General features: G+C 46.4%; 1 protein-coding gene across 2 annotated transcripts; it reads right to left on the bottom strand.

The window, feature by feature from the left end:
- Positions 1 to 1,324: 1,324 nt before the first annotated feature.
- LOC119325349 (putative disease resistance protein RGA3) lies at positions 1,325 to 7,119 on the bottom strand. Of its 2 annotated transcripts, XR_005157484.1 has the most exons (5): positions 6,775 to 7,119; positions 6,383 to 6,671; positions 2,519 to 6,257; positions 2,101 to 2,380; positions 1,325 to 1,708 (listed from the first exon to the last, which is right to left on the bottom strand). XR_005157484.1 is itself a non-coding variant. In XM_037599101.1 (4 exons), the coding sequence occupies exons 1-3, from the start codon at positions 7,079 to 7,081 to the stop codon at positions 2,540 to 2,542; spliced, it is 4,314 nt and encodes a 1,437-aa protein (XP_037454998.1). In that variant the 5' UTR covers positions 7,082 to 7,119; the 3' UTR covers positions 1,325 to 2,380; positions 2,519 to 2,539. The 2 variants fall into 2 exon arrangements, 1 of the variants encoding a protein (XP_037454998.1); XM_037599101.1 differs by having other exon boundaries at positions 1,325 to 2,380.
- Positions 7,120 to 11,138: the final 4,019 nt, after the last annotated feature.

Raw genomic sequence — 11,138 nt, 5'->3', positions numbered from 1 at the left:
CGTGCCACGTGTTCGCACTTTAGCGGCGGTTCGTGACGAACCGGTACTAAAGGGGGGGGGACCTTTAGTCCTCATTCTTTAGTGCCGGTTGTAGAACCGGCACTAAATGCCGTTACGAACCGGCACTAAAGGCCGGTTCTGCACTAGTGCTCGCAGTCCGTTCCCGACAACGTGACGATGTCCATCGTGGAGTACGAGTCGGCGAAGGAGGCTTGGGATGCTATCCGTACCATGCGCATAGGTGATGATCTTGTGGTGCAGGCGCGCGTCAGCCACTTGACAAGGCGCTTCGAGCGGCTAACAATGGAAGATGGCGAAGAAGTTGGCGCGTTCGGGCGCCGACTCACCGCGCTTGTCGGAGAAATTCGAGAACTTGGCGAGAACTTGCAGGAGCACGCCGTTGTCAAGCGGCTGTTCGCGGCGGTCCCGGATCGCTTCCTGCCGATAATCGGGACAATCGAGCAATGGGGAGACGTCAAGAAGATGTCGGTCGCCGAGGCCATTCGGCGGCTGCGGGCGTTCGAGGAGAACGAGTCCGGGCGGCGCCAAGACCGCAGCGACGATGGCGAGAAGCTGATGCTGGTCTCGCGTGCAGAGCTGGAGGCTCTAATCCAGAAAGAAAAGAAGAAGGGAGAAGGGTCCAGCAGCCGCGGCAAGGACGGTGATGGGCGCGGTGGTGGCCGCGGCCGGGACGACGACAGGAAGAAGGTTCGTGGCAAGTTCGACAAGTCCAAGATTACCTGCTTTGAGTGTGGGGAGAAAGGACACTTCAAGTCCAAGTGTGAGGCATTGAAGAAAGAGAAGGCGCTCCTTGCAGCTGCCGACGTCGACTACGAGCCGGGGCTGCTGATGGCGGTGGCATGTGAGCTTGCACCAGGGGCGGAGGAGCAGGTCGCGGACGTCGTCAAGCCAAAAAGTATCAAAGTGAATGAGGTGCTTCGCCCCTTAGCTGCGGTGGCCAAGTTGGAGGCTGCCACGACCGAGGCTGAGCGGCTACGCGGTGAGTTAGCCGCTGCAAATGCAAAGATGCATGACATGTCCGATGAGTACAGGACACATGCAAAGTTGTTGCTGCACGCAAGTGAGGAGAAGGCCAAGCTGTTGGAGGTGCAGCGCGTGCTCTGCAAGGAGAATGGCGTACTCCATGCCCTCGTGAACAAGACCACGGCAGGAGCTATACAAGGAAGCACACGGACGACCTTGTCGGGACTGAACCCCAGGATCACACACGCACGCGAGGTGGAATAACACTAGGAACAGAACTCTGAACCCCAGCGAGAGAGAGTAGTTTCGCGACACCCAACTGACCGCGTCTTTTCTGTTTTCCCTTTTATTCCTTCTGATCCTAGCAAGCCGGCCTTGATCCGTTTTACCCGCGCCATCCCACGGACGAGATCGTGGCCAACGATTACATGGCTGACAAAAAAAATAACCACTAGTCCTACTCAGCCGCAGCACGAACACAGCGTGCCTCTGGCTTTATTTTCAGAAAGTTCAGAAACGAAACAGGTTCAGGTTCAGTAAGATTAGCACAATATTTCACCTCCTTAAACTTGATGACCTGAACCCACCTCCTGCATACCGATCTTGCCTTTCAATGACTGAAAACGAAGCCTAGCCAATGGCTTCGTCAAGATGTCTGCATGTTGCTCATCAGTTCTGAGTTCTGACATGCTCCGCTTCTATCTTGCCCTCTTCAACGCAATTTCTGACAAAATGATAGCGCACGTCAATGTGTTTGTTCTCTTATAAAACACAGGATTATTGCATAACTGAATTGCTGACTGGTTATCTATACGGATTGTGAACTTGTCACCATCACAGCACAACAATTCCTTAATCAGCCTTGCCAACCATACCCCTTGACAGGCTGCTGCAGCAGCAGCCACATACTCGGCTTCACATGAAGATTGTGCCACAATTTTCTGTTTTCGAGATATCCAGGACACGGGGCAGTGACCGAAGTAGTACAACACCCCATTGGTACTTTTACGATCGTCGACATCGCCTCCATGATCACTGTCACAATATCCTAACAACTCTGGTTTGCTTGTGACCCTTTTATAGCTGCACCCAAGATTAACAGTCCCTTTTACATACCTGAGAATGTGTTTCACTGCTGTCATATGTTCCTTGGTAGGTCTCTCCATGAACCTGCTGACATAGCCGACAGAGAAGCTAAGATCAGGCCTTGTGTGCAGCAAATACCTCAGGCCTCCCACCACGCTTCGATATTCAATCGGGTCAACTTCCTCTGCCTTACTTTCTTTGCTTAGTTTCAGCCTAGGTTCCATTGGAGTGTGTGTTGGATGGTGGGCGGTGGATTCTTTTTTTTCCTCGATGGGGTGGGGAGGCACCTTATGAAAGATCACAAGAAAACCTGTTCATAACACAAGAAAAGTAGGTTTAGCATTTCCGCCACTTAAAATATAAGTACTGTAACAGGTGACCAAAAACACATAATTATATTATTTTGGTGTTTAGTCGAAAAATAACTGGGTATATGGTAGAAACATACCTTAGAAAGATGACTCGGTAATCAATCCACATAGCTCCCGTCAATTTTGACCGCTAGCTTGCTTGTTGCTAGCGATCTACATTTTTCTGATAACTCGTCGTTGCACTCGTCGATCACCAGTTCTTCCAGTGAAGGTGGGAGGCCCTCCTTCGGAAGCCCTGATATGCGATTACAATGTATGATCTCCAACGTCTTAAGGGAAGGGAGGCCCCTCAGCCCCGCATGAAGATGTACGAATTCCCAACAATACTTAAATTGGAGCTCTTGCAGGGACCTGAGGAGGAGAAGCAATCTCTCTTGCTCATCTATTAGTCTCGTTGCATCCAAATCAGTAAACTTTAAGCTTCGAAGGCAGGTGAGGCCCTTGCAGAATGACATGTTAAGGGGAGACAAGTCATCGATCTCGAGACTTTCCAGTGCGGGGAATAATTCATAGCTATGACTCAAAATCCCCTCAATTGGCTCATAATTCTCCACTGTGCTAAAGGAATAAAAGGCAGCAGACTCAACTATTTTCAAATGCTTGAGGTTCACGAGGGATCGTAAGCCCTGTAATGAGACGAGCGAATTACAATACCGAATTTCCAAACTTTCCAGCGATGTGCAGGAATGCAGCTGTAGAGATTCTAATCTGAAGTTATTAAATAATTCCAAAGACCTGAGGGTTCCAAGCGATTGCATGCCCTCCAAAGAGACGAGATGATTGCAAAATACAATTTCCAAATCTTCCAATGACCTACAGGAATCCAGCTGTAGATATTCCAAACTTTTGCTCTTTACTTTTAACTTTTTGAGGCAAGTGAGATTACCCACAAAGCAAGGCCGTAGCGTTATTTGGGAATAATCAGACCAAACAAGTTGTTCAAGTGATTGCGGGAAGAGACATCTTCCGTTCTCTTGGTCGTCTTCCTCTACCTCCTCCTCAAGCGAGGTAAATCCAGCAAAACTTTCCCTACTCCCGTCAAATATTAGATGAGGGCATCCATCAATTGTTATCTTTCTGAGATTCAACGGAATGTGCACGAGTCCATCTATAGCTGAGCTTGTTTGTGTGTCTTCTACATATCCTGATGACGCTCGGACTGAACTTCGTGATGCATCATATAGATATCCTGCTGACGAGGCCTCGCAAGCTGAGAGAAGGTTTGACTGAATCTTTCCTTCCTCTTCTATCTTTAACTGTTTCAACTGCGGGCAGTGATCTATATACAATTCCTTCAGAGTCGGTGAATGTTGCAGCATCAGAGATAGCCACTTCCCCGTTATTCCACATCCTTCAATACGAAGACTTTCGAGAGACGGGAGAGCAGCATCATTTGTAGTTAACATGTCTTCATGGGTCTGTTGTGGCACATCATCTGAAGAGAAAAGTTCTGTGCATTCCACTATTTTCAAACTCTTTAAAGAGATGAACTGACTTAATCCTTTGAATGAAATAGATGTTAGGTTTGTGCACCACGATATCTCCAAGTATTTGATATCCCTAAGATTATGGAATGCCAAAATTTTGTCATCGAGTGCCATCATCTCACGCGGAAGTTCATATTTGTAAAGCTTTAATGTTTCCATGGAAGATCCCTCCATCTCCATAATTGTTGAAACTGCCCTGATTAATAGTTCGCAAAATATGGCTGAAGGTGGAAGTGGGGTCTGTACTTGCAGATGAGGACAATTGTACACAATGAGTTTCCTCAGATTGGGAAGCCATGGCTTATGCTCAATTTCGTAGTTATGACCTTTCTGAAACAGGTCAAACACCTCAAGTGTAGGGCAACTTTGGATCTCCAGCACCCTTAAACTAGACTTCATATCCCCCATGGAAGTACAGGAACATATATGTAAATCTAGCATTCCATCTAAAACCAGCTCTTCCAATGGCGGAACCAACACTTCTCTTACTCTCTGCATGTTGCTCAACTTCAACCTTTTAAGAAACTGAAGCATTTTCAGAGATGGAAGTATTTTCCATTCTCCACAATCCTCGAGATGAAGCGTATGCAATGACTTAAAGAAAGCAATATCCAATACCTGAAGATGGAAAAACTTTCTCAAAACATGAGGCAAAGCCTTCTGCTCAGTATAACCATCATCAAGGTTTAGATACCGAAGACGTGTAGGATTTACCAAGCTACACAGGAAGGAATTAAAATCAGCAGATGTTGCAGATATTTGCAGTAGACGCAGATTCTGTGCCTTTTCAAATACATCTTGAAATGCTTTGAAGAAAAAGGAATCATATTCCCCAATTAGCACCAATGTTCTCAGTTTTCTCATTGATGTGACTATATTTTGCAATAAAAATTCGAACCTCTCACTGCGAGGTATGTTCCCAGTCTGATCATCCCACATATATATAGAAGTGGTTAATATAGACAAATGGCGTACAGTTGGCAAAATTTCATTGCATTGCAAACCATCAAAAACTGCACACTTGGTTCTTGAAACTAGCCTTGCAAAATCATGCATTAGGCGACCAAGAGAGAACATATCTCTTTCAACCTGTTCAAACAAGCCCAGGTTCAGCAAGTCAGTCAGATAGCACCGTCCTATCTCCTCCAAACTCTTACTTGAATGATCATGCTTCACATATCCCTGAGAAATCCAAAGACGAACTAGATCCTCAGCAGGATATTCATAATCATAGGGGAATATAGAACAATATGACCAGCATTGCTGTACAGGGTATGGCAGCTCATCATATGAAAGCTTCAAAGAAGACATGATGCCACCAGTGTGTTGCAGGGATTTCCAATCTTCAGTCTTCAGAATGTTACTCCAATGATCCACGGTAAGATGATCTCTTAATAGTGCCCCGACAGTTTGTGCTGCTAATGGGTTCCCTTTTAACTTTTGTGCTATTTCTTGTCCTAAGTCACTTAGACTTGCTTGCGCTTCATAATTTTCGTCACCAAACGCACATGATTTAAACAATTGCCAAAAATGGTCCTTTCCCAAAGCACCTAAGTTAATTGGTCCAATTGTACCTCTACTCTTTGCAACGGACGGCTTTCTAGTTGTCATGATTATCATGTTGCCCATTGCATTGTCAGACTTGAAAGGAGCCAATAATCTCTTCCATTGGCAATCATCCATGTCTTCCCACACATCATCTAATATGAGTAGAACCCGCTTTGATTTAAAATGACGCTTCAAGACCTCCTGAAGCTTGGGAAAGCTGTATAGTCCATCATGTGATTCTTGGGAGACGCATTCTAACATCTCTCTTGTGAGTCTCATTTCATCAAAGTTGTTAAGCCAAATCCATATCTTGTGATCAAATTGACTTTCCAAAGCTGGATCATTATATAGAAGCTGAGCGAGAGCTGTCTTCCCAACTCCTCCTATGCCTACAATAGGCAGAACAGTTACAGCTTCAGTTGATCTGTGTTTTTTTATCAACGTTTTGATGGATCCCCTCTCTTGAGCTCTCCCATACACTTTCCCTTGAACAAGAGCTGATGTTCTTCGGCGTGCATCTGAGATTGTAATATGACAGTGATGATTAGAACTTGCACCACCAGAGTCTGACCCAAGTATTTTGAGAAGCTTTGTGATTGCCTCTCGTTTGACTTGCAGCTGACTGGTGATGTCTTGTATCCTTTCGAAAAATGCATCCTTGTTCCAACCGTTTGGGTTAGCTGTGGTGATGTGTGTTAACTCCTGACTGGTTCTCAACCTTTTCCTGCTGGACGAATTACCAGCTGCCACAGGCGTAGGAATCATAGTAGCATCAGCAGTGCTGCAATGTGAAATAGGTCATGGATTAGCAGTGAGAACCTTAATATGCTCTTAATTAAGCAGATGTGTATTAAAAAAAGACTCACAAAAGTGTGTCGGTGCGATGCAGAAAAATAATCTATGTACCTTGAAGAAGGGTGAGTTGCTCCACGTTTCTTGCTACAACCTTTGCTATTGAGATGATTGCGCAAAACTGATGTCCCCTTTTTGGTTGTGCACATAAGCTCTGTTTTACAGTACTTACATTTTGCTTTGGCAGGACCTCCGTTTTGTTCAAACTCTGTGATGTCAAAGTGATTCCATTCCTTGGAACGTAACCTGCCATTGCCATTGCTGCTACTCTGTACATCATCAGTATTTTCTCTAGATCTCTCAACTTGCTGAGTTCCGTGTCCATCCATTTCGAGCAGCGTCTCTAAGGAAGAAGAAAAGGTGGACAGGATATTTAGCATAGTCGTGCTCCAAGGAAAAAACCAATTAGCAAGCAGTTGGACTAAAAAAATGCATTACGAAATTACCTGGTTGCAGATCCTTCTGTAGCCTGTAGTGGTCGAGCTCATCGACCGCATCGTCAGCTTCGTAGAGCAGCTCCTTGATATGAGCAAGAGATCGGGTCAGCGGCTCGTTTCCGGCCGCCCTCCCCTGCACAGCAGAAACCACCATCTCCACTGCCTCCACCTCACACTTGAGCTCCTCCACGTCGTTGCCAAGGCCAGCTTGGCGAATCCAGGAAACCAGCTTGCCGCCGGCTGGGAGATTTGCGAGGATTGTATCTGTAAGCCACCCAATCGCGGCCTCCAGCGTGGTGTCTTCCACCGCCTCCATCGCCTGGGAGATACCGGCGGAAGCAGTAGCAGGAAATGGAGAGAGCAGCAGTGAGAAGCAACGCGCAAGGAGATCAGTAGATCACTACCTGGAGGGTTGGTGGATTGTTCCACGGGCGTGATGGGGCTGCATTTTCTCTCCGGCCCGGTGATCTGCATCTGCATAGTGGGATACACGCTGGTACAAATTAACATTTGTTAATCCTATCGTGTTGTTAGTGGGCATCGATTCATGGCTGTAAAGCCTAAGCACAAGTGCCTAGGTAATGATGACTTTCACTATTAAACCCTAAACTAATAATACTCCCTCTGTTTCTAAATATTTGTCTTTCTAGATATTTCAACAAGTAAGTACATACGAAGCAAAATCTGTGAATCTACACTCTAGAATATGTCTACATACATCCGTATGTTGTAATTCATTTGAAATGTCTAGAAAGACAAATATTTGGGAACGGAGGGAGTAGATGATTAGGCGTGCTTTGCCGCGCCTGGAACATATAGACGTAGGTTTGACATCCTTTAGGAACTCAAAGTATATACCACAGCAGAACAGAGACATGGATCAGACCAAATTCTACCCATAGCTTGCTGACAGGTTTAGAACTGATGTATATTAAACATTACACAGGGAAATACTGCCGATTTTTTATGTATCAGTACTGAGTAGTTTAGACCTACGTTGGTCACTGCGCAATTGGTAAATGGTTTGTACTAGTAGATAACAAAACAACCAGCGTACAAAGAGAGCATCAGCATAAGAAGATCCGCAAGCAGTCACATCTTATACAAGTCACTTGACACAACTGTATTACAAACTTCCTTCTTCCCTAGGCAATTAGCACTACTGGAATTTTCACGTACGCCGGGTGTAATGCTCTTCGCCGAATGCTGAAACACGGACACTCGGCAAAGGTCACTCTCGGCAAACCCACCTTCACGGCAAACTACACTCTTTGCTGTCACTGCCTCACGGCAAAGAGGCACCGCACGGCAAACCCTGCAGACGCCGAGAGCCGCTCACGTCAAAGACTAGCCACGTGGCATGCCCATCCGCAACAGACGGCTCTGCCAGTTACTGTCTACTTTCCCGAGTGTGGCTCTCGGCAAAGCACATGCAACATCCTTTTTTTTGCGTGTGTTCTTTCTAACTGACATGTGGTCCCACTGGTCACATTTATCAGTAAAAAAATGACGATATGCTTGCCGAGAGTGGCTCTCGGCAATCCTTCATGGGAGCTGACAGTTTACATAGCTTTGTCGAGAGCTAGGCTCGGCAATGCTCTCCTTCTTTCCCGAGAGCTTCTCTCGGAAAAGTTGTGGCACAACAGCAGTGTCCCAGACGACCATATTTCCGAGAGTTGCTCTCGGTAGTCTACCTTTTTCCGGGTGTAGCTCTCGGAAATCTTTCCCATCCATTCTGATGTCAATCTATTTCTTTTCTGATCCCTGCAGATAAAAACCACTACTGTGCATTTTGAGCTAGTCAACGCATATATAGGCATAATTTGATCATATATATGTTGGAAATATGCCCTAGAGGCAATAATAAAAGCATTATTATTATATTTCCTTGTTCATGATAATTGTCTTTATTCATGCTATAATTGTGTTATCCGGAAATCGTAATACATGTGTGAATAATAGACACCAACGTGTCCCTAGTGAGCCTCTACTTGACTAGCTCGTTGATCAACAGATAGTCATGGTTTCCTGACTATGGACACTGGATGTCATTGATAACGAGATCACATCATTAGGAGAATGATGTGATGGACAAGACCCAATCCTAAACATAGCACAAGATCGTATAGTTCGTTTGCTAGAGTTTTCCAATGTCAAGTATCTTTTCCTTAGACCATGAGATCGTGTAACTCCCGGATACCGTAAGAGTGCTTTGGGTATGCCAAACGTCACAACGTAACTGGGTGACTATAAAGGTAGACTACGGGTATCTCCGAAAGTGTCTGTTGGGTGACATGGATCAAGACTGGGATTTGTCACTCCGTATGACGGAGAGGTATCACTGGGCCCACTCGGTAATGCATCATCATAATGAGCTCAGAGTGACCAAGTGTCTGGTCACGGGATCATGCATTACGGTACGAGTAAAGTGACTTGCCGGTAACGAGATTGAACGAGGTATTGGGATACCGACGATCGAATCTCGGGCAAGTAACATATCGATAGACAAAGGGAATAGCGTACGGGGTTGATAGAATCCTCGACATCGTGGTTCATCCGATGAGATCATCATGGAGCATGTGGGAGCCAACATGGGTATCCAGATCCCGCTGTTGGTTATTGATCGGAGAGTCGTCTCGGTCATGTCTGCTTGTCTCCCGAACCCGTAGGGTCTACACACTTAAGGTTCGGTTACGCTAGGGTTGTAGGGATATGTATATGCAGTAACCCGAATGTTGTTCGAAGTCCCGGATGAGATCCCGGACGTCACGAGGAGTTCCGGAATGGTCCGGAGGTAAAGATTTATATATGGGAAGTCCTGTTTCGGGCATCGGGACAAGTTTCGGGGTTATCGGTATTGTACCGGGACCACCGGAAGGGTCCCGGGGGTCCACCGGGTGGGTCCACCTGTCCCGGAGGGCCACATGGGCTGTAGGGGGTGCGCCTTGGCCTAATGGGCCAAGGGCACCAGCCCCACATAGGCCCATGCACCTAGGGTTTAAGGGGGAAAGAGTCCTAGGAGGGGAAGGCACCTCCTAGGTGCCTTTGGGGGGGAGGGAAACCCCCCTTGGCCGCCGCACCCCCTAGGAGATTGGATCTCCTAGGGCCGGCCACCCCCCTTGGCCCTCCTATATATAGTGGGGGAGAGGAGGGACTTTACACCTGAACGCCTTGGCCTTTGGTTGCCTCCTTCTCCCTCCCCAGCACCTCCTCCACCTCCATAGTGCTTAGCGAAGCTCTGCCGGAGTACTGCAGCTCCATCAACACCACGCCGTCGTGCTGCTGCTGGTGCCATCTCCCTCAACCTCTCCTCCCTCTCTTGCTGGATCAAGAAGGAGGAGACGTGGCTGTTCCGTACGTGTGTTGAACGCGGAGGTGCCGTCCGTTCGGCGTTGGTCATCGGTGATTTGGATCACGTCGAGTACGACTACATCATCACCGTTCTTTTGAACGCTTCCGCTCGCGATCTACAAAGGTATGTAGATGCATCTAATCACTCGTTGCTAGATGAACTCCTAGATGATCTTGGTGAAACGAGTAGGAATTTTTTTTGTTTTCTGCAACGTTTCCCAACAGTGGCATCATGAGCTAGGTCTATGCGTAGTTCTTTTTGCGCGAGTAGAACACAATTTGTTGTGGGCGTAGATTTGTCAACTTTCTTGCCGTTACTAGTCCTTTCTTGCTTCAGCGGTATTGTGGGATGAAGCGGCCCGGACCAACCTTACACGTACGCTTACGTGAGACCGGTTCCACCGACTAACATGCACTAGTTGCATAAGGTGGCTGGCGGGTGTCTGTCTCTCCTACTTTAGTTGGAGCGGAATCGATGAACAGGGTCCTTATGAAGGGTAAATAGAAGTTGACAAATCACGTTGTGGCTTTAACGTAGGTAAGAAAACGTTCTTGCTAGAACCCTAATTCAGCCACATAAAACTTGCAACAACAATTAGAGGACGTCTAACTTGTTTTTGCAGCAAGTGGTTTGTGATATGATATGGCCAAAGTTGTGATGAATGATGAATGATCTATATGTGATGTATGAGATGTTCATGCTATTGTAATAGGATTCACGACTTGCATGTCGATGAGTATGACAACCGGCAGGAGCCATAGGAGTTGTCTTTATTCTTTTATATGACCTGCATGTCATCAAGAAACGCCATGTAATTACTTTACTTTATTGCTAAACGCGTTAGCCATAGTAGTAGAAGTAATAATTGGCGAGAAACTTCATGGAGACACGATGATGGAGATCATGATGATGGAGATCATGGTGTCAAGCCGGTGACAAGATGATCATGGAGCCCCAAGATGGAGATCAAAGGAGCTATGTGATATTGGCCATATCATGTCACGTTTATTATTTGATTGCA

Source organism: Triticum dicoccoides, chromosome 6B (assembly GCF_002162155.2).
Source record: "Triticum dicoccoides isolate Atlit2015 ecotype Zavitan chromosome 6B, WEW_v2.0, whole genome shotgun sequence".
NCBI lineage: Eukaryota > Viridiplantae > Streptophyta > Magnoliopsida > Poales > Poaceae > Triticum > Triticum dicoccoides.
Note: the sequence above shows the minus strand (reverse complement) of the source record. Positions and strands in the feature narration are given on the sequence as shown.